This window comes from Gossypium hirsutum, chromosome D09, assembly GCF_007990345.1.
Source record: "Gossypium hirsutum isolate 1008001.06 chromosome D09, Gossypium_hirsutum_v2.1, whole genome shotgun sequence".
Lineage (NCBI taxonomy): Eukaryota > Viridiplantae > Streptophyta > Magnoliopsida > Malvales > Malvaceae > Gossypium > Gossypium hirsutum.
The window spans coordinates 40069115-40093998 of record NC_053445.1 but is presented as its reverse complement, the minus strand read 5'-3'; the positions used below and the strand labels follow the sequence as shown (position 1 = coordinate 40093998).

The following is a 24884-nucleotide window of genomic DNA, read 5'->3' as shown; positions in this document are numbered from 1 at the left end:
TTGATTTGCCGATTGAGTCTTAGCTCAATTCGCATATGCATTGTTGCCAGTATAGGAGGACGTGGGTAGACTATGGGTAGTTCTAGGCAGCAGATATGATAAGAATATATAATGAGATTAATGTTTAAAAAAAGTTATTATTGATTTATTTAGTTAGAGTGTAAAGGTTTTTTATTTGATTGAAGAATTGTAAAATTATTTAAAAGAATATTTTACTAAATTGTACCCTTAGAATTTACTTCTTTTCTTTTATTCTTTACAGTGAAGTTTAAAGTATTTTTTTTAATTGATAAATGAATTCATATCTCTAGTAAATTAATTTTATATTTTTTCTCACATAAATAAACTAAAATTGTGAATAGTAATAAACAATTAAGGCTTCTCTTTTTATCAAAGTAAAAATATATATAAAAAAAAAGGAAGAAGAAAAAAAAATTTTACTAAAACAGGTTTTTTGTTAGGTCTTAAGGGCAATTATGATCAAAGTAATAAAAAAATTGTATTTGTTATAAAAGTAACATTGGAATCAGAATATAATATAATAGACAACATGTTATTTTTTTATAATAATAATAAATATATAGTTAAAATGTTATTTTAGAATTTTTGATTGGTTAGTTTTTATTTTCATTTTGTTTTCAGTAAAGTGAATCAAAAGTTATTAACAATGAGAGTAGGATTGTCAAAAAAATTTTGACATTATGAAGAAAATGTAAGATTCATTAAGGAAGAGGTAGTATTGAGATTACCTACCTATTTTGGAATCTTAAAATTATTGGCAATGTATGATCTTCTTAATCCAAATGGGGGAATGTTCCTTTGGAATTTTACATTATTCCTTAGAATGTGAGGTAAACCAAACACCAATGTGAACCTCTAATCTAGCTTCCTTGTTCGTAGAAGAAGTAAATTCAGAATTGTCTTTTTATTCTAGGCATAACTTGTATCCATGCATTTCATATTCGTTTAGAGTTTGCTCCTAGAAATATAGCTATCTCTACTCTTTCACGTCAATTCCACGAACTGCTTATCCATTCTTATTAGATCATGGTGAGAGACAAAACAAAATAGAAAAATTCTCATTAGATTTAAGGATATAAAAGTATATTTGCAGAAAGTATATTTTTAAAAGTTTAAACTCTAAAAGATGCAATAAAAAACTTGATCAAATATTTTTTAACTGAACCCACTAAATGCGTACAAAGAGAAGATTGTGATGAATTTCCTAACTGTGCATCAAAGTAGTGATGAATTAAGAGAGTTGTTTTTTTACAAATGTAGTTTTTAAGTTTTGATCTAAGTTATTTTATTTAAATACGAGAGTAGATTTGTTCATGGGTGGGTAGTCCACCCCATCTTGTAGGTCCAATTAGATTTGAATTGATTTTGGACAAGATTTTTGATATCTTGATTCGACTTTGTTCAACCCAAATTCAATTTATATATAAAAATAGTTTTAGATTTAAATTTAATTATAAAATATAAAAAAATATTTTTTAAATATTTTATTAATTTTTAATAGAGAAACAAAACGAGTAGCCGGTTTGGCTGGACTTGAAAATGTGACCTGAGTTTGAAATTTTTTTGAAACAATACCTTAGTTTTGGCCTAGCATATGAGTAACTCTATTGTGGAGAATGTTTTTTTCTTTATGCAAAATCTATTTTTATTCATAATTTATCTTCACCCTTAACTTGAAGGAAGGACGTTTCAACGCACTTGAATACATATTTTTTTTAAATGTTACAATAGTAATAGTGTCAATTGAACTAAAATTCAACGATACCAATTGAGATGAAGTTATGCTAATGAATATTTTTAAAATATGAGTTATTTTTTTTAGATTTCAAGAAATATATAGTTTTATGAAGAATATAATAGAAAACTTTAAATTACTTGCCTTACTTTTTTAGAAAAAATAATGTGGTGTTTTAGGTTTTTTTAGCTAAATTGATGTTTAATTAATTCGTTATATTTAGGTTTTAACTTGGCCCAATTAATTTTTTTTTTTGAAATTGAGTTTTGAGCGGTCTAATTTCAAAATTAATTAGATCTAGTCGGGATTGATTTAAATAAAATTTGCATGTCTAAATAATTACCAAAATACTTTTATATCTAATATTAGTTTAAATATATGATGATAAAATTCATATCATTATTTTCTCTAGCATAATTATAATTATAAAATGATTAATGATATCATTAAAAATATAATAAAATTTAAAAAATATTTGTTGTATTTTGATTAAAATATAAAAAATTTTAAAACATGACATAACTTAAAAGTTATTTGTTCTATTTTGATAAAAAAAATATAAAAATTAAAAATTATGACATATTATATCAGATCGAGTAGACAAAATTGAGTTTAATTTTAATTTTTTGTGCGAGTTCAAGACAAATAAATTCATATTTAATTCGAAGTCGAAACAGAGATTAAATTAGAGGCAGGCCGAGTCAAGTTCGAAACGAGTAAACAATCATTCCATTCCACTTCATTTTTATATCTAATGACACCAAATCAATTAAGGTATTATATATGTACAGCCCATTTTGCCCGGCCCAATACCCAAATTTACCCAAAAGCCCAAACACTCACCTAAACTAAGGGTGAGTTTGGATGGGCGGTGCGTTTATCTGCGGTTAGTGTAAAAATAGCGGTGGCGGCGAGATTAGATACTGTAGCGATACTGTAGCGTAAGACAAAAAGTAAGCTAAACGCACCGCACCCAATCATCCATCCAAACCCACCCTAACCCAAACCTAGACCCAAAATCTAAGCCCAACTAAAATCAGCCCGACCAATAGTAATCTAGGGTTTCAATTTTCTGAAACCCTAGCCTACTGCCTTCAGACACCCTGCCACCGCCGCACCTAACCCTTGACCTTCCACCACCGTCGCGCCACCTACTCTACCACCGCTCGTCCATCACCCTGCAAAATGGAACAAACACGCAAAGAGCAGCAAAAATAATAGCAAAAAAATAGAAATAGATAAGCTATAAAAGCCAAACACTACCTTTGTATATTTTTTTAACAACCAGTGAAAGAAAAGCATATCAAAAATTAAAAAAAAGGTTGATTCCAGTTCTTTTTTTGTTCTTGCGTTTTTTATTTTCTTTATTTTTCTTTTTATTTTATTTTATTTTTGTTTGTTTCACTACTCTTTTTAACAAAAACAAAACGAAAAAGGGAAAGAAAGATACATGTTCGCTTCGAAGACCGGCGTCGGAGCCCATCTTCGCCGTCGTCGGAGTTGAACACAGGAAAAGGCCCTTTCTTTCTCTCGGTCCCGCGGTTGAGAAGGCCAAGCCTTCGAGGATACCGAAAGGAGGGCTAAAAAGCCCATTTCGCGCAACTCCGGCCAATGGCCGTGGAGGTGGCGCGGCGGAGGCCAGAATCCAAGGCGGGAAGTCGTGAGGGAGAGAGAGAAAAGGAGGGGATTCAGTTGTTTTTAAAGAAAAAAGCAGAAAATGAAGTAAAAAAAACTTTGATTTTTAATAGTTGTTCAAAACGGCGCCGTTTTGCGCCATAGCCATAGGCGTTGAAACGACGCCGTTTCACCCTGACCCGTGTGATGACCGACCCTGAGGGGAGGATCCGCGTGTTTTCTTTAAAAGGGATATTTGCGCGCGCGGTCCCTCCGCTTTTGCAACGCATTGCAATTGGCCCCTTTTTTCCTTCTTTTCTTTATTTTTAATTTAGCCGTATAATTTTATCGTTGTTTCATTTTAGTCCCATGTAAAGTGCTGCGTTTTGGAGGGTGGGGATATTTTCCTCTTTAGTCCCTCCTTGTTATTCGCACACTCAATTCGGTCCTTCTCTGTTAATTTATTTACAAATTTGCCCCCCCCCCCCGAATTTTGTTTTAAAATTCAATTTGGCTCTTTTTTTTATATTTTGGTTATTTTATTATTAAAATTAATAAATTTGATATTATTACTGTTATTATTAATTATTATTGCTGTTATTTGTTCATTTATACCTTGAAATTTTCAAATTTTATCATATATATATATGTACATACTTACATTTTTATATACTATATAATTTATATACATATACACATACGTATTTTTATAGTATGTGTATGCATATAATTTTTCAAGTTTATTTATATATATATACCTACCTAGATATATATTATTTATGCTTTATACTTTATATATGTATACACATACTTTTACTTTTGTGAACACATACACATATTCATATATTTTTTATATTTTCACATAATTTATATAGATACCTACATATTTTTAGATATATACATACCTATGTCTTTTACTCTTTATAATTTATATATACATAAATATGTATATTCGTTTTTATATATATACATGTATATAAACTCACGCATTTTTATAATTTATAATTTAAATATACTAATGTACATACGTAAATATTTTATCTCTTATTATTCGTATTGTTATTGTCGTTCTATTTGATATTTATTTATTTATTTATTCATGTGTTCATTATTATTTTTAGGAAATGCTTTAGTTTTTTTTTATTTTATTTCATATATACTTGACTTTTTATTTTATGTATTTTATTTCTTTTTTTGACTATTGCTTATATTAGTTGTGCTTGTATCATCATTATCATTTTATTATACATGTTAACATTGCCTTTATTCCTACCATTTTATGTTAAGTTAATTTTATTTAATATGGTTTTCAAATAAACAAAGTTTCGTATTTTGAAATTCGAGAAGATCGTGCCCTAACTTACGGGGTTTCGATCTTCACGACAAATTCAAATACACGAATCATTTCAAACAAAATTTTTAAATATTCTCGGGAATTAACAAAAGATCGTGTTCTAACTCACGGGACATGACCTTTTTTTTTAAACTCGAGATAATCGAACTCTTTCAAAATAAATATTTTTTTTTAGCATTCATTCTCGTATCGGGAATTTTAGATATTGTGTCATAACTTACGGGATGTGATTCTTTTTCTCGAATAACGTGAAAATATGCTTCTCTCCCTAAATTTATACAAGTTTTTTTAAATAACAAGGATCGTGTTTCGAACCTTTTTTTTTCAATTTTCGACATTAAGACTTTAACTAATCAGTTAGGTACTAATTTTTGGGCGTTACGAGAGTGCTAACCCTTCCTCGTACGTAACCGACTCCCGAACCTGTTTTTCTGAATTTCGTGGACCAAAATCGTTGTTTTAATAAAATCAAACCGTTTATTAAAAACAATTACTTTTCGAAGTGATCCAATCACACCTCATTAAAAAGGATTGATGGTGACTCTCGTTTTCGTTTTCATTTTTCAAAACTTAAGTCGATTCCGTTTTCACCAAAAAATGGTGTCAACAATATATATTGGTAAGAAAGAGACATTATGATCCAAATTTGCATTTCTCACCCAACATTACATATGCTGTGTTGGTTGGATTGCCTCCATTTGTTTATATTATTTATATTCTCAACATCATACAAAAACTCTCCTCTCTATGCAATTTGCCTTATTATCATACACTTATTTCGCCCAAATTAATCATCCATTCATTTGCCCTAAACTTGATTTTTCCTTTTTTTAACTCCAAGCTGATCTAATCATTGAATGGGCCCTTTTCATTAAATAATTAAAATGAAAGACCTGAAATCATGGCTTAATTAAGTAGGATATATTGTACTAACTAGATAGTGGCAACACTGTTTTTGAACCCCTTGTGTATGGAATTATGGTACCCCAATTCAACTATTGGTAAAAAAATAAAAGCACCCCATTCATAATCACTTCAAACCCCCTAAAACAACAGTTTAAGATGTACCATCAACCATGATTTTCTTTATGCAACCACTCATATGAAGTGACATTTTACATTTAAATCCTCATATATATATTGTATTTTCGAATTGGGACCTCATTTATTATAAAAGTAAATTGAAATTACTTAAAGGTATTAAATCCCAAAGCATGCTAGTTTTGGAAGAACAATGTCAAAAGGGTACTCCTTGAAGTTATCTGATATTATTTAATAATATTAAATTAATTGAAGGATAAATCATGAGATTAGGTGAGATGATAAAAGTCTTTTACTTTAACCAATGATGGAGAGTTTCATTCTTGTCGTTACTCATTACTCATTGTTAGCATTTACCTTCTTAATGGATTTACAGAACGTGAAAGATTAATTATTGAGTTGGTTCCAATACAAATTTCTTTTTTAAACACTAAACCATGAATGATTTCAAAATATTACCCATAATAGTATACTTTACTTATATATATACATACTAGAAGTAGAATAAAAAAAATTGTTTATATCATTTTCATATGTTCTTATATTTTTATTTTTTAATATAACTGAAGAACACATGATAGTGTTATAATCTTACTTGTAAGGATTTATTATTATTTTACTATAGTGGTGCATAAAATATTTTCTTTTATGAAACTTAAATTAATTAGTAAACGAATTTTTTATGAGTGAGTATTTGTCATATTGGTGTGTATATTTTTTATCTTATAAGTAATTTTAAAAAATTGATTTGTCTTATTTGTTTTAAAATAATTTTTTAATATTTTACTATATTTCTATAGGACACTTATCAACGCCTGACATTGATTATGGAGTCTAAAAACCCCTGACACTTTTATTATTGAAATCTTATTTGATACATTGAGTGTGGAATTTTTTACACTTCACAAACAGATAAAGAATATTAATAAATATATAATAGAGTGTAATAAGAAATTAAAAAATTAAATATATAAATAATGTAACACTTCCGAAACTCTCAACTTACCTGAAGAGTAAAAAAGGCCCCTAAATAATGTAGAAATAATAACTCTTTATTACTTTCAAGATAATAATTAGCAAGCACATGATTTCCTTTTTACAACAATATATCTATCAATAGCTGAAAGTTAAAAAAAGGTCCAATATGAAGATTTTCTCAATGAAAATTAACCCAAGAACTCATCAGTAAGTAAAAATGAGTATGCTTAAGATAACAATGATGCATGCCAACTAGCTATTAACAACCCCAACCCCAACCCCAAGCACCTAAAACCCAAAACCATTATATTAATTTTGATTATGACAGGGAGGATCTTAAATAATTCTCTAACCTCCCTCTCAAATTTCCACCATTTTTGCATCTCACAAGCAAAAAGAAAAGTTAAATTATTTTGACTTTTTTACTTGCATTATAGTTCAAGTTAACCCAAAATTAAGAAAAACTAATGCCTTGTTTTCCTATAATAAATAAACTTGATACTTCATAAATTATAAATTATATTGGTGTTCAAACATGAAACAGTTTAAGTGGAGAAAATATCTGTATTTATTTGGTAGGGGGGTAGTTCTGTAGGCAGCACAAATGCACATGCAATTAAAACATAAGAGCACACGTAGAGATAGACCCAACATGGTTTAAGATATGCCAAAACAAAATAAAGGCATCAAAATCCATAAAATAAAATAAAAAAGCTTTGTATTTTAAAAATCTGAATGAGGTTAAAAGACTGAAAGTGAAGGGAGTGAGTGGTACCCAGATACTCAATTCATATAAAATTTTGTCAGAAACGATGTGACAGTGTGGCCATTACCCATTCATGCATGTCCCCACCTCAATTAAAAAATAAATATACAAGCCACAATATGAGACAAAAGTGTCCCCTAAAGCTAACTTTAATCACATGATGCAAGAACAACCTTTCCTTTACCTCATCCCTTTTTTTTTCTGTTCTTTATTTCCTGTTCTGCATGTTTCATTCATGATCTAATATGGCTGACAGATACTGTAATAATAATATGAAACACTAGCAAATAACTTCAAAAAAAAGAACCCAGAGTTCCAAGCTTTTACCCTTTCACTCCTTTTTTTCCTATTTGGGTATCTATATCAGTATAGTTGTTAACCTTCTGGTAAAGTACTTTTAGAACTTCTGGGGGGTCTAATTCTGTACACAAAGTGACATAGTTCATACAGATTTTTTTTCTTAGTTCTCTTTTTTCACCTCACTTTGAAAAAAGGAGGGTAAAAGAAAAGATTAGGAAATGAAAAAAAATTACAATATGAGATAAAAAAAAAGTTACTAGTTACTAGTTACTACCAGCCTTTGTTTGTTTCTACACTATCTGTTGTGTGGTCCAGCAACTTGGTGTGTCACAGTAAGGAAAGGCCAAGGACCCCACCTGCATAAATCAGTTCCTCTGTCCTTTACCTATACATATATTATGTATTTGATTGTAAGTAGTATTGTATTGTTGATGATGATGATGATGATGATGGCAGTGATGATCTTGCACTGATCTTGTCTTACAGATCTTTTTTCTTTGTTGTGGATATGGTTTTGCCTATACAGCTTTTTTCGGGTTTAATCTTCCTTGTATATGCTTGCTTAATTGCCACTGATTCCACAAAAAAAAAGGAAAAAAAAAAAGAAAAAGAAACAGTTGAAGCTTTATGAAATGGATCGGATTTGAACCACAATTCCAAGATGCTTGATAGTTTGCTTACCCTAGCAAAGTCAATTTTCCTCCATTGCTGGCTAACTACATGCCAATGGTTCCTTGGCCAGAAGAAAACCTTTTTTTATAGCAAAAGACTTAATCACATTAATGAAATGAATGTTCTGTTGGATGCTGTGGCAATGGAAAGTAATGACGATGATGATGATGATATCTACCTGGGCATTTGAAGAAGATATGTTTTAAGAGAAGCCATATTGAGGCCGGAGGCATTGGCCGGTGAAGGGTTACTGTTAGAACAAGATGTAGTCGGAGGAGTTCCGGTTTTGTCATCAGCCTCTACGGCCTCTGCAGACGAGGTAGAGAAGACAGTGAAGTGATCACTGGCTGATTTCTTCGGAGAAGCGAATAGGTTGTCAGGGAGAATGTGATCCAAGCTGTGAGAAAAAAGCCTTCATTCATTAGTAATTCTAGCATAGAGTAAATTTGCATGAACATCCATTACCAAAAGCTAGCACAAAGCAGCAAAGTTATTAACAGTCAAATTTAATACCTTTCAGGGAGATCACTTTCTTCAGTGTTGGCCTTCCCCTTGGTGCTACTATTACCATTGTCATTTTTATAATCCTCCAGCTGCTTATCATCATTGATAGCAGCAGCCAACTCGGAAACAGCTGAGATCGGGCAACCACCATTCTCTGCAGGAAAAAAAAGACAGTAAACCGCATTGATAAATTGAACAGCAAAGTAACTTTGTTCATATGGTGATCGAACCAAAGTAACCTTGGGGGAATTCTTGATCGATGCCATCAACTGGAAAAATAAGTGCTTGATTGTTGGGAGTACGGGATACAGTCGGTGAAGGAACTGGTGAGGCAGTGGAAAAACCGTGTTGGAACTGAGAATGGTGATGGTTCTTTAAGTCCAGCAGCTGCAGATTCATTAGTCTTCTTCCTTGAAGCTCAATGGCTTGCTGCAAATCAGCCTGCTCCTCTAATTTCCTTCTCAGTAGCATCTCTTGAGTATTGTAAAACATTCTCGATCCTAAAATAAGTTCAAAGTCAAAACAGAAGCTCACCAACAACACTGCAAATTTTGACATACAAAATAAAAGGCTACTTACCGAGATGGAGATCGAATGGCTCCCTCGAATCAACCCCAGACGGACTCGAGCATGCTGAATACTCTCCACGCTCCGATTGTTGTTGTTGCTTCCTAGAAATTCAATGGATTAGACAAATTACATCATTTGAAGATCATCTAGAGTACGCAACATAGAAAGAGCAAATCAGATAAAAGAGGCTTTACTTCTCTTGGACTTTCCCCTTCTCCTTGTAAGGCTTAACGAGCACACGAGAATCGCAAACGAAATGAGGATTGCCTTTAGCTAAGATGAGCTTCACTGTCTCGGGATACACAAATGTAACAAACCCAAACATCCTCTTCTGCTGGTAAGGAATCCTCACATCTTGTACTGGTCCATAGATGCTGTAAAATCCAGAGGGAAACTACAATCTTTAAACCTAGAATGCCAAAAATAACAACTAAACTTAAAACCAGTGACTTGCCTGAAGTAATTTGAAACATCTTCTTCTTTAAAGGTACTGTCAGCTGGGAATGTCAAATAAATCTGTCTAGAGCCTGGATTGATTGCTGCTCCTAATCCCATCGCTGAAAAATCATTTCTTTCAGCACGGCACCGTCCAAACTTATGAAGCTCATCTCCCATCATTAATGCAGCCATCGCTGATCTGCACCAAGGACCGAAAATCAATGTCATGAGCAAATGAAACCAAAAAGTTGCACATAAACAATGCTGAAGGAGATAACAATTTTTTTTTTTTTACCTATGAGAGTCATTTTGTTGTTGGAGAAGTAGATTAACACACTTGCTGTATTGGAAAGAAGCCCCAGACATGAGCTGAGAAGCTGAAGCTAGCTTTTGCTGGTGCTGCTGTTGCTGAAGAGCTTTCGATCTAAGTAGCTCCTGGTACTGTTCCAACTCATTAAGCTTACTTGGAGAACCAACGAGAGCAGCAGCATCAGCACAATCTCCATGAAGAAACCTACAGCTAGTACCATTCTTACAAAACCCTCTTGCAAAGTACAAACAAGGCTTCCATCCAATCCCAGAGTTGACATCTTCAGCTCCAAAACACAGACCAGGAACTGAGAAACTTCTCCTATGTAAAAGGGAATCAGCGTAGCCACTTGGAGTAGTACTCATTGCCAAGTCAAGCCGAGGACTGAACAAATCCTCAGGTTTGGAGTCGTTGAGAAACGAAAGGTGGTCCTGGAACTGGTAGTCATCGATGAGTTCGTTGTCATTGCAAGTGTTTACACATGAAGGAACTGAGGATAAAGATCCAGAGCCATTTGCAGTGTTACTGCTTCCATTGACAATACTTGCATATGAAAGAGAGGAGGTTGAGCTAGGACTGATGGGACAATGGTTAAGAGGAGGCCAAGTGGTAGTAGATGGAGAAGAAGGATTTGGAATCTCCAAGCCTTTGGTAAGCCTTGAAGAGGAAGAAGGGATGGATAAAGGGCTCGGCCTTGAAGAGAAAGGAGAAGGAGAAGAGGGAGTAGAAGGCGTTGGTGGGTTCGAAATGGAAAGTCCCAAATGGGATTTGGCTTTGAGGATTAAAGAGTGGATGTGAGCTTCAGGTCCAAAGGCTAAACGTATCATTTCCTTCTCTCCATGGTCTTGAATAAGAAGATAACCCATGATTTTCGAAGCATTTTCAGGGTCTAAGTTTTGGATCCTCGAAAACACTATCCTCGTTGCTTCATATGAATCCATGGAGAACCCAATTTCTCTTTCTTTCTTTCTTTTTTCAAACACCAAGCTGAAGTGCTGAAACTCTAAATCCCCCCAAAGATAAAATAGAAGCCTTCACTTCAAGGGAGAAAGAGAGAGAGAGAAGAAAATGATAGGGAAGAAAAGCAAGTAAAAGAGTGCAAAGAGTGGACTTTGCTTCAGAAAGGACAATAATGGCTATTCCTTAATATTATTATAATTATAGTACAATTATTTTGAGCAATGTAATGAGTTAAGCTTCTTCCTCTCTAAAAACCCATCAGAAAACAAAAACAACAAAGCTTGATGAAATGGAAGAAGAAGAAGAAGAAGAAGAAGAAGAAATAGCAGCTTCTGCACCCAAATTCTTGAATTTATTTTCTTTGTTTTTCATAGTTTATTTATATATTTTGCACTTCAGTATTCTCATTCTCACTCCCTTTCTTTTCTTTTCCTTTTTTTCCCCTTTTTGTTATTATAAACTATAAATCCTTTTTAGAAGGGTATTTGTTTGTCTTTACAGATTTTGGACAAAAGAAGAACAGGTGGGTGGGGGAGTAGCCTAGATCCGGATCTGCTTCACTAAAATAACTTTGAAAAGCCAATTTGTTTTATGATTTCACCATTTGCGTATTTATGTTTTTCTCGTCATAATTATTTTTATTTTTTTGGGGTACATTACTTAAGGTGTTCATTTCATAGTTTACTTTGTAGTGTAGAGGTATTTAAAATTTTTTTTGGTAAAATTGAAAAATCATACTATATCAGGCTTTTCTTGAGCAAGGTTCCCAATAACTAAATCAATAGGAGAGACTTCTAAGACTTCCCTGGGAATCTCTTTGAAAACTTTTAGGTTTTCTCTTGTATCAAAGGCTAATTTGGTAATATAATTAGCAATATTATCAAACTCCCTCCGGATATGTTGGATAGTCCAAGGTCCTACGTTCTTCAACAGATGGTGATTACGTTTGATTAAGACAGAGTTCGAAATCGTTGAGAAAATTTCTTGTATAGCTTTGACTACCTTTAACTGTCCGTTTAAATCATAACTCCAGCAAATTTACTATCAAAGATAAGAGTCAACCCATCAAAAATTCATTCGCCCAAAAATCTGTTAAATCTCATTATCCATTCACTCAATTTTAAACAATGTTGTTCGGGTAAATTAAATTGGTCAGTCTAACTAATTAAATCGAAAATTGATGGATATTTCAAATTTTATATAACGTTAAATTGAGTTTTGAGCAAATCGTTTGGAAGTTCCCGATTGTCGGAAGATGTTTAATGCACCCATTTGGGCATCTTCTGTTGCAGGCCTACAGATAGAAGCTCCTGTTATCGAGTTTATTTTTTGCTTAATGTACTGAACGAAACATTTGGCGTGACAATTAGATTTGTTTAGTTACTTTAGTTTTTGGCTTAAGGTAGTAAAGTAACTTGGATTTTGATTTGTTTAGATGCTCCCTCCTAAATTCAATTGGATTTTAGAGTTGATTTGTTTTATCAATTTTTTTTCTGAGTCGAATTAAAAAAAAATACTACATAGTATCTTACCATTCAAACCCTTGAATTGAATTCATTATTCATATTTATAATTCATAATTTTTAGCTTAATTACTATACAGTATGAAAACTTAGTATAATTTTAAGCAAAAAGTTGGTGTTGACTTGAAACAGTTGAGTAACACAGAAGTATTTGCTTCTCCAAACACTGGAAAACACAAAACAACAACAAAAAATAGAGGACACAAAAATTGTTTACTCAGTTGTATTTACCTTCGTCAACGGATCTATTTAACAAGTGAACCTAAATCTATCACACTTTAGTGACAATTTCCTCACTTTTGTATCTTTGAAGACTAAATGCTAGTTTAACATTGCTTTTGAAAGGTACTTTTAAAAACTATTGTGGAAGAGTGAATTTGAGAAATACTTTAAAAAGTTTGGTTTAAAATTTAAGTGTTTACTATTGTTGCCAAAAGTGCTTTTGAAAAATAAAATGTTCATTTTAGACATGGTGTTATAAAATAACAAATATGAATTTAAATAATGTTCAAGTTAGTTAATATTATGATATTTTAGTAAGAATATAAAAAATAATTTATTATAATTTATTGTTAATATTTTAATATATGAAATATAAAATTTAAAGATTTTTTTAAGCCATTAATATTAATTACTTATAAAATTTAATTCAAATATATAAACTATATTTTAAATATTAAAATATAACAAATAAAAATTTAAATATATAATATTATTTATATATTGTACTTTGTTCCTAAAAGCACTTTTGGCAAAAGTGCTTTTGCCAAAAATAGAAGCTAGAAAAAACTACTTTTACTTTTGGGTTCAAAAGTACTTCTAACTTCAAAAATTCTCTGTTTAGTATTGCTTTTGACTCAAAAGCACTTTTGAAAAGTAATGTTAGACTGGCTTAAAACTCTAGCTTATAAAACCATAACAAAAAAATGTTTTACAATCAAATGCACTCTCACAAATAAAGTTCCTTACTAAAACATATTAAGTGCTCTCAAATCAGTACATAAATCTATACAAGTTTCTCAATTATATAAAGTTTTTTGAGACTTGCTAACATAATGAATATCTACCACAATTCCTATTAAATAACAATTAAACTAGTTGAATACAATATAATAATAACAATTAATGTAAAGAAGAACTGTTGGCAGCTAAGTCTTCAACAATCCAATCTGATCCAACTTCCTTGATCAAAGAGATTAGATAGACTTGATCCGGTTCGATCTGATTCTTCAAATATGTTTCTCTAGGTAATATGATCTTCATTCATGGGCTAGATACAATCCACAATCTCAACCTTACCCAAAAATCCTGTTTAATAAATTGTCAATCACCTAAATATAGAAATTTGTCTGCCTGTCAAAATGAATAAAGAAGTGAGCACTTCCTCAAGCACATCTCAGTTATTCCATATTTTTCAACCGATAATATCTTACCAATCATCAATAGAGTGAGTATTAGAATGAAAAAAAAGGTTAGATAAGTTTTATTTTCCGAAGTCAAATTTAATTTCAAAATTTATTAAGTCAAGTTAAATGAAAAAATAAAGTCATAAATCTTTTCAATTTAAAATAATATTAATTATAATAAAACAAGTTCCGATCTATTTAATATTATATTGTGTTAAATTTTCAATGTCCTTTAATTAATGAATTATATGTCTATATTTGTAACAATAGTGTGGAGACCGTTGATAGCTTCAATCATCAAGTTAACCATTATTAGAATAATTTTTTCAATCTGTTCATTCTAAGTCTAATCTTACTTTGGCATATGTTATTGTGAAATCCCACACCCGATTTGGTCGTTGGGTTCAAATGTGTGATGTCACATTACAATGTCGAAGCAACTCACACTATTTCAAGTCATTTTAACAATAATATTGACATTCAATCGTACATACTCAATTTAATGAACAAACATGTTTAATTCACATCAGATGAGCTCAAAAAAAAATGTTCTAGAATTAAACTAGGTCAAAAGCGAAGTTAGGATTTGAATCCAAACTAAATTGTCAAATTTCAATGTTGTGTCTCAAGATAGGGGATTACATGTCTTGAGACAGACCTATTTTATTTTTGATAATTTTAGCTTTGAAATCAATATGTCTCAAGACACTAGAAGTTGTGTCTCGAGGCAGGGTCCCTCATGTATCAAGACTAAGTCTCGAAACAGGCCTCCTCTATTTTCTTATTTCTGCTTCGATGTTTGGATGTATTGAACAGGCAAAACTTATTTAGGTTCGATGGTTACTCGTCCCGAGACCACGAGATACATGTATTGAGGCTTACAATTTATTGTCTCAAGACTTGTTCAACATGTCTCGAGACAATTACCCAAAAATGTATTATTTGGTCATTTTAATTCATACTATCTCGAGACCATACTGCTAAAATGTCAAAAATGTAAACTTTCCAACAAGTAAATAATTCCAAAGCACTTCCTAACCATCCCAAAATTGTACCTAATAATACACATTCAATTGACATGCCAAAAATCATGATCAATATATTAAAGTCATGGCATCTCATGCATTATCATTTCAATATTGGTAAATAGATAGTTAAACTAACTAAATACATACTTTAACTACTTGATCTAAGTAGTAAATTTAACCATCCCCAATACAATGACCATATTAGCATATACCAATCTAATGCACACCTATTTAACATGTATGATTTCATTCAATATCTAAACATCATAACATTAATTCTAATACAACTAGTTGATTCAGACTAATTACTAGCTTGTGCGCAACTAGCATTCAACCAAAATCACTTAATCATATCTTTATGTATACATATACCAAAAGATAAGCAAAAATCCAAAATCACTCAACAAATCATTAAGGCAAGCATCATTAACATATATACAAATCAAAATGACATAAAGATTACTAAACACTTCCTAATGACTTAGGTACCTACCACATATAATTAAACATAGATAAAACATTACAATTGTTCATGCACACTCTCACTTACTATGTTCATAACACTTATCACTTTCATATACTGCACCTCAAGTGCAAGCACTTTACGATCAATGAGCCAAATACACTTTCATTTCAAATGTGTGTGCATAAAATCATATGTTCACAAGGCATATTCAATCATATATCAATCATATATCCAACCCACACATTCACATCACACACTTAAACATATCACAACACATGTAAGCTTACTTATAAGATAACAAAGTTTAAGTAAGAACATTTACTCTTGGGGCTTAGATTAGATGATTAGACCACCTAAGCTCCCTTTAATCATTGATTTGTGCATTAATTATAGCACACAATATTACTCACCTTAGCAACTTGCTTTCACAACAAAGCTCAAGTAAGCTTTTGTTTGTCTTTATCCTTGCTTGTGGAGGCTCCTAAATGAGTTGGCATTTTACATACACATCAAAGATAATTCAAAAGCAGTATAGACAACAACTAACACAATTAAATCATTCTAAAATCACAGTTCAGCACCTCTTAATCTCTATACGAAAAACTTAACTAGTTTTGCCAAAATAGATGTTTAACCACTCAAATATAATTTTTAAGCTTAGATTTCAAATTTATACATCCTAATTATCACCTAATTATAGATCTAAACCATCAATTTTTTCTAATTACACAGATCGATTTTTTTCAAAAAAATAAGCTTATAAGAACATCAAAAAGGGGAAAACGTTCAATCTGTTTAAATTACTAAAGGATTTGTTAAATCAAGATTAAAAACCTTTTAATTAGATTAAAATGAGTTAGAAATCACTTTAAAACAGAAGCTTAGTCAAGAAACATGAGATCTACCATTTTCAAACCAAAAATCAACTTAAAATCAATTGATCTATTGAAATCCTGATTAAATCATTTAAATCTTGAATTGAAATAACATATCACTTATTTTAATCAATAAAAAATTTAGAATCTCACCTTAATTTTATAAAATTGACGAGCTATGGAGCTAATTTGAGCTAAAATGTGTGAAGATCTCTTGAGAAATTGAGGATAAAAACGTGATTGATCTTTAAAATTGAATGAGGATTTTGTGCTTGAAGAGCATGAAATTCATAAAGAATGAACTAATTTCAGGAGAAAAGCCTTGATTTGGTGTTTGGGACAATTTTGAATGAGATGTGAAAATGATAAGGAAGAGACGGCAGGGGTTGTTAAATAGGCAACCAATTTTTAAAACTTGGGTTGTTTCCCATTTAACCACCTTCAGTTTCTTCCATGTTTTCAAATAGGTCATTATTTTCAATTAAAACTTATTTTCTAAATTATTTTCAAATTCGATCTCGTTTTTAAAATCCGTTTTAACCAAATTAATTCTCGAACACTTAATTTTAATTTCTTAACCTAAATTTTTAACTCTATTTATTTTAACATTTTGTTAATTCCTAATTATTTAATTATCTAACCTAATTATGATTTCTAGTTCACTAACCCCCAATTTACTATCCCGATTCTACTAGCTCGATTTTTAGGATGTGACAGGAACACTGTTTTGGCACATCACTATCTTTCATCTTCGTTGGTAGTATCCCGATATCAAATCAATTTTAGAGAACATCGCCGCACCTTTCAATGGATCAAATAAGCCATTGATTCGAGGTAAAGGATACTTAATCTTAATTGCTAGCTTATTCAACTTGTAGTAGTCAATACAAAGTCCCATTAACCCGTATTTCTTCTTAACAAATAGCACCGATATGCCCCAAGATGATATACTAGGTCGTATAAAGCCTCGATCTAGTAAGTCTTGCAACTGAATCTTTAGTTCTTTCAATTTGGTCGGTTCCATGAATGAACAATGGACACTAGAGTAGTGTCAGGATAAACTTCAATTCCAAACTCAACTTCTCGACCAGGTGGTAATTCCAGTACATATTCTAGAAACACATTCGAAAGTCTCACACAGTACGAATTTACTCAATTTCAAACTCGTAGATGTTGAGTTGATTACATACGCTAAAAATACTTCGCACTCCTAATTGATAAACTTATCTACTTGAATTGACGAAATCATAGGAATTGTATCACTAGATCTCAGGCCTTGCACTGACAAACTTTCACCCCTAGAGCTCTACATTAGAAATTTCTTTCCATAATAGTCCAAAATTACATCATATTTAGCTAACCAATCCATCCCCAAGATTATGTTGAACTCGTTAAACAACATAATCAACATCATGAATACCTTACCGAGAACTTCAAGTGGGCAACATTTACAGACTTTGTTAACTGCTATTAATTGACCTAAAGGACTCGAGACAACATTTTCGACTTTAGACGGTTCAACTATTAATTTCCCCGAATTTGCTAATCTAGCATTAATATAAGAATGCGCAGAACTTGAATCTATTAATATAGGTAGTGGTAAGGAGAAAAATGAAAATATACTTGTGGCAACATTTGTAGCATCAACCTCCTCTTGTGTACATACTGCATATGCTTGAGCGAGGGCTTTGGCCTCAAGTTGAACTGCAATAGAACCAATGTGTTGCCTCTGATTACCTCCTAAAGTATTACCACCTCTACAAGGCCCTCATCCTTGACCACGGGATGTAAGGGTTAATCTCTGAGAAGATATGAGAGCTAATTGAGCATAATGCTCCATAGATCCACATCTAATACAAGCTCTTATATTTTTCTAGCATTCTCCCTCGTGTTGATGACCACAATGTTCACATTCAGGAAATCTTACAGCTCGATCAGAATTACCTATGCTCGCAACTAACACTGACAACTGTCTATGTCAAGCCTACTCAAATTGAAATCTAGATGGAATTGATATTCCAGATTCTCTAAAATCTCATCATTGCTTTGCGAAAGGTTGTGAACTAGTCCCATCAGCTCGCTTACCCTTAACACTATCAACATTAGATTTCTTATCTAGACCCATAGCTTGCTCTACTATCTTTGTGCGACCATCAAGATCCGCAATTTTTGTGAGTCAATGAGAAACTAATTAGACTTTGATCTCATCTCTCATCCCTCAAAGAAATCACTTACAAGTTTCTTCTTATGATGGAACCAACTCTAGAGCATATTTGCTAAGTCGTAAAAAATTCCATTTTCTTAATGATAATTCTAAAAAAATCTAAAAATTCCAAAAAAAAAAACTTATAATCTATTTTATAATTTTTTTGAAATTACCATTATACGATTTTTTTTTAAAAATCATAAAATTTTAAATAATTCATTACTTTTTTTTAAAGAGATCTAAATTATATTATTTAAACTAAAAAATGCATGTATCGATCACGAAATAAAAAAATTACAATTCTCAATATTAAAAACATAATATTAAAAAATAAAAAAAAAATTGGTAAGCAAAAAATAAAAAATAAAAACCTTCCCAAATAAAGAACGCAAACAACAGGCAAAACATTATCTTCCCAGTTGAAGAACATTTATTCGTATTATTATTATTTACAAATTTCCAAGTTGAGATATATAGCTTTAAATTAATTTTTTGTTCATCTTTATGACAAAAGATCAGTCTCCCATAGTTTTTCAAAGCCTAAATCAAGCTTCCAACATTTCAAACTCTTTAAATTCCGGTTTTTTTTTAACCCAAACTCTTGTAATCTTTTTGAAAAAAAATTAAAACTTAACCTAGCCTCATGTGTCTAGAAAAGGAATAAGGCAACTTCGGCTTAGTTTGGATGGGCGGTGTGTTTACCTCCAGAGAGGTTAAAAATAACGGTGGCGGTGAGATTTAAAAACAATGGTGGAGTGTGTGTTTGGATTTAAAAGCAGCTGCAGCGGTGATGTGAGAATAAAAAATGACTATTAAAGGCATCAGATTAGAATTGATATATAATAGAATTTTTTAAAATTATTTTACTTTTTTAAAATTATTAAAATATATGAATTTATAAATTCATTTAATAAAATATTAAAATGTATCTTCCAATATTTTAATAAATTATATAATCAATTTAAATTATTTATTAGATAAAATGATAATTATTTTTAATTTTTTATAGTTAAATATTTTTTATAACAATGATAAATATTATTTTCACAAATAGTAACATTATACTTTGATCAAATTTTGAAGTATCTAAACGGATGATTTTTAATAAAAAATATAGTAACATAAGACATAACAAGTTTCATTATTACTAGAAATTAGGTTATGATACAAAATATTTTTACAAATATGGATTCATTAAACTAGTTGCAATGGTTTCCCTTAACATCGTGATTTCAAGGTCACTTTCTCTGTTAGAAGAACTCGATTCACCTCTATCAAAATGGCCTGAAAAGACTGGCATGTTGGGTATATTCTCAAATTGTCGAAAATCTACATCATTTGACCAAGCATGTCTTCGAATGTAATTATGCAAAACCATTGTTGCAATAACTATTAAAAAACTTGCTTGTTGAATGAATAACTTGAAATATCTCTTAATATTGGCCATTTTTTTCCACACTCCAAATGTTTGTTCAATCACAGAGCGTAACGAAGAATAAGCATGACTAAGATTTCTTTTTTTCCAGATACTTGATGATTACCTCGATGAAAATCAGGTAAATAATATCGTTCCCTCCTATATGGACCTAAAAAACCTGCCATTTGTGGATATCCTGAATCCACAAGATAATATTTTCCTACAAAAAAGTAAAACATAATATCAAGTTTAAAAATAAATTAAAAATTTTAATATTTTTATGTAAAAATTAATTAAAAATTAAAGTTCAACCTGGTGGAGGGTGTGGAAACTTTAACTCTTGTTTTTTAAGTGCTTGCAAAAAAATTCTACTATCATGTGTTGTTCCTTCCCAACCAAGAAATGCAAAAATAAAGCACATGTTGAAGTCACAAACTGCCATAATATTTTGAGTTGGTTCACCTTTCTGTCCGATATAAGGTATTTGACAAGAAGGCGAAATGCATGCTTTTATGTGTGTTCCATCTATGGCCCCAATACAATCCTTTAAAATAAATACAAGTAATGAGACAAAAGTTAGAAATAATTTATATTTTAAAAATATAAAGATTGTGTAAATTTTACCTTAAAGTGATGCCAATATCTTGTATCATGTCGAATATGGTTCGGTACTTCCTCGAATTAACCTTCAGTGGGTTTAATCATGTCTATTCCCATTCGAGCAAATATATGCAACATATCAGTAAAAATTTGACTAACAGTTTCCCCAGATCGTTGAAATCGCTCTGTTGCATTTGAATTTGATTCTCTATTTCCAAGAATGTACAATGATAATGCTAACTTCTCCATCGCCGATACTTTCCGATTCTTTAAGCCATAATTTGTTTGCAAATCATGCAACAAGCTGTGAAATATATTTTTTGGCATCCTAAAACTATTCATGCAACGATCATCGTGCCCATTTAATACTTCGTCCACCCACATTTAACCTGTATAATTTGAATCCATACGTGGTTGCATAGTGAAATAAGTTTCATGGTGTACCAATACACTGCTTAACACATATTCTTCCTCTTCATGATAATTGTTGTGCTCAACTTGGGTAACAATTGTAGCTATTCTTCGTTGAGCTTCTTCACTTAATTCAGGGGTATCATAATTCATATCAAAACTATTATACATATTGTTAAATTCATCCATAACCTGAAAAAGTGATCAAATGAAAATAAATTAATATTTCGTGACATTCTATACAACACAGAAACTTGATTAAAAGTATAGCATAAAAATACCAAACATAAAAAGTATCATACATTAGTTTTACATATAAAAAAGTAGTATAGTTATATTACAATAATAATTCTAAGGAGCTTATGGTGGAGGTGGTTGATGGTATGGTTGGAAGGGAAATGAGGATGTTGCTACCAAGGATGAAAATGATGCAATTGGATTTTGTTCAGCATACTCACGCCGAAGCCACCAAACCCTATCATCTGGATCTAAATTCAAAAACACTTTTCGTTTCACCGGTATTTGGAACATTTTGGTGGCAAAATAGTACAGTTCATCTTTTTTTGGAATTTCATCTCCTAAAGCACGCAAAGCATCCATTGCATTTGAAATAGTATATTGAGAGTGAGGAAAAATAATTTCATTCACTGACTTCCTTGGACTAGCCATACTCTCACACAATTTCTCAATCTGAGTAGTTAATGTATTTCTTGATGATTTTCTACTTGAACTTGATTTTTTTCCTTTACCGTGTACAGCCCCAAGTGTTTGCTTTCTTCGATTAGGAATTTCATGAGAAGGGTTTGATGGTACCTCATCAGGAGGAATACCTTCATTCTCGTTACTATGTTCATCCGAATCACCAAATCCTTCATTAGGTGCATCATTTCCCATAGGAACCCCACTTGGAAGAACACCAGACGAAAGTGCCCATGCGTTCTCTCCAGTGGCTACAATGTCACAAAACGTTTGCCACATTAACTTATTCAATCGTGGTTCAATTCATTTCTTCTTAAATCCTTTAAAATCAGGATTTTCCTACATAACATGTTAAATATTATACTAAGATTTTTATAATTGTAAATTATTAATTTCAATAAACTTTATGCATTAAAATAATGATAAAGTTAACACTAACCTGTATTTTTGCAGCCCACCATTCTTCGGTAGCATCGACTGTCTTTTTAGATGGCCACCATCCAATACCTATAGATTCCTTAAGCAACTCCCTCTATAACCTCCATTCCTTTTTTAATGTATCCCACTTATTTTTCAATTGAGGTTTTCCATAATTTTTTTGTATTTTTGCTTGAAAAAGAGCAATGACATTTTCCCATCCTTTTGAGTTTAGATGAGTTGTCGGTCTATTACCAGCATTGACTTCATTCACGTAAAGCTCACAAGATATCAACGTCAACTCATCATCCCAAACAACTTTTGTTGCTAAGGTACTATCTCCCTCCACAAAATTTCGTGTTTTTACCATCTATTATTATTTTGATTTTAAATGTCAACCGACATAAAACCATAAATATATAATTAGATATAATAATATAATTTAATAAAAAAATAAGAATAATACATCACGAATTGATGAAAGCCATAAGATGAACACTAAAGAAAAAATTCTCAAAGATCCATAGTAAACAATAACGATGATATAGAAAGGATAATTGATTATGACTATCTTTTCAAAATGAATAAAGGCATTTTGATTTTTTTTTGTTGGGTTTTTGGTTTTCTTGTTTGCCTTATCTTTGAAGAGCTCTAAACAGCTAAATATTTCACAATTTTTTGTTGGGTTATTGAAAAGAAACTTAAAAGCTGTTTTTTTTGTAAGCAAGAAGATTGCCGAAACCACTTTTTTTGAAAAACAAAAAGGTTTGTTGTCGACTTAAAAATGAAAATTGAGAGTCGCCACCGATCCTTTATTAAGGTGTGATCGGCTCACCTTGAAAATAATTTTGATCTGCGAAGCTTGAGAAAATAGGTTCGGGAGTCGGTTACGCACGAGGAAGGGTTAGCACCCTCATAACGCCCAAAATTGGTACCGAATTGATTGTTTAATGTCTTAGTGTCGAGAATTTGAAAAGATTTTAAAATACGATCCTTCCCTTTTTATTAATGTTAATTTTATAAAAGATGCTCGGATAAATCGAGGCGAATGCTAAAGACCTTTTTGTCTCAGAGTAATAAAATGTCACAACCAATACATTAGGGCATGACATCTTTAGTCCTCGAGAATAATCTTATCTTTTGATTTTCAAAACTCTTGCAGTGAAATTAAAAAGGAATATTCAATTGCTTTAAGTCAGATGAAAAATTGAAACCCAATACGTTAGGGCACAATTTCTCAAAATTCCTAGCATTGAATATAGCCCTTATTATTTTTTGAAATTTTCATTTCGAGAAAACGACATGTCACATCCAATACATTAGGACACGACGTATCAAATTCCCGAAAATGAGTTTTTGATTTATATGTTTTGATTAAAGAAAAAATTCGATTATTTAGATTCAACGAGGAAAATTAGAACCCAATACATTAGGGCTCAATTCTTTCGAAGATTTTGGATACCGAGTATTTTGAAGATTTATGTGCAAAACGATTTCGACATTTTTCTAAACAAATGTAATGCAATTGAATGGTAGTACATAATCCAAAATGATAATTCGTAAATTACTATACATGCTAGTGAACGATAAATCATCAAATAATGTAAACAAGCAATGGATAAATTCAAACAAGAATAGCAACAATAATCTCGATCATACAACATTCAAAAATTAAATGAGTTACTAATCAATTTTTTAAAGATACACTAAAAGCAATAGCAAGAGAAGAAATCATAATCGAATAAATTATACGTACAAAAGTTTCAAAATAATATATATGTATATATAATTATGAAATAGACTCAAAATAGAGTTTAAAATAAACACTAGATAGAATGATAGTATTTAGATGAATTTTGTAATAAATATTATGCAAGAAGAAAATTTAAAATGTATGCAATAATATACATGTGTTAATTTAAAATAAGTAATACATAATTGGATTAGATAATAATACACAATAAATTTTAAAACAAATGTATAATAAATCCAAAGTGGTAATATAATTTTATTTATAACATAAAATAGTACTACATAAAAAAATACGTAATGAAACTAATTACTAATATATGATGGTGACTCAAAACTTAAAGTAATAATATAAGTAACAAAATGATAATATATGTACATAGGTAAATAAACGTATAAACTAATATAAATAATAATACTAATAGTTATAGTAACATTAATAATAATAATAATAATAATAATAGTAGTTAAGTAATTAAAAAAACGAAAAGGGGACTAAATCAAAAATTAAAACCAAATTTAAGGGAAAGACAACACAATTAGAAATATCTAAGGGCTGTGTCAAAACATGCGCGCAATATTAGGGACCAAAAAGGGAAATAATCTTGTGCCCTCAAAACGTAGCATTGCATGTGGACTAAGATGAAATCCATAGGAAAATAGACGGCCCAATTTAAAGAACCAACAGAAACTAGGTTGAACCAAAGCGCAAAAGTGGAGGACCTGGCGCGCAAATAACCCCACCAATACTAGGACGCACGGATCTAATCCGTTTCGGGTCAGATCATTGGGTTATAGGATTGAACGACACCATTTTGAGGGTA

General features: G+C 31.1%; 1 protein-coding gene and 1 long non-coding RNA gene across 3 annotated transcripts; both read right to left on the bottom strand.

Annotated features, from left to right (window-relative positions):
* Positions 1–7797: 7797 nt before the first annotated feature.
* LOC107891427 (zinc finger CCCH domain-containing protein 53) lies at positions 7798–11745 on the bottom strand. Of its 2 annotated transcripts, none has more exons than XR_001682213.2 (9): positions 10289–11745; positions 10010–10192; positions 9750–9929; positions 9565–9656; positions 9225–9485; positions 8995–9139; positions 8660–8878; positions 8491–8578; positions 7798–8381 (listed from the first exon to the last, which is right to left on the bottom strand). XR_001682213.2 is itself a non-coding variant. In XM_016816232.2 (9 exons), exons 1-8 carry the CDS (start codon positions 11242–11244, stop codon positions 8526–8528), a joined length of 2070 nt encoding a protein of 689 aa, XP_016671721.1. In that variant the 5' UTR covers positions 11245–11745; the 3' UTR covers positions 7798–8381; positions 8491–8525. The 2 variants fall into 2 exon arrangements, 1 of the variants encoding a protein (XP_016671721.1); XM_016816232.2 differs by having other exon boundaries at positions 8491–8559.
* Positions 11746–13753: 2008 nt separating this feature from the next.
* Positions 13754–16903, bottom strand: LOC107892899 (uncharacterized). The gene is made up of 3 exons (XR_001682660.2): positions 16715–16903; positions 16097–16167; positions 13754–14139 (listed from the first exon to the last, which is right to left on the bottom strand). It is a non-coding gene; the product is annotated as an uncharacterized lncRNA (long non-coding RNA).
* Between the last annotated feature and the right edge of the window lie 7981 nt (positions 16904–24884).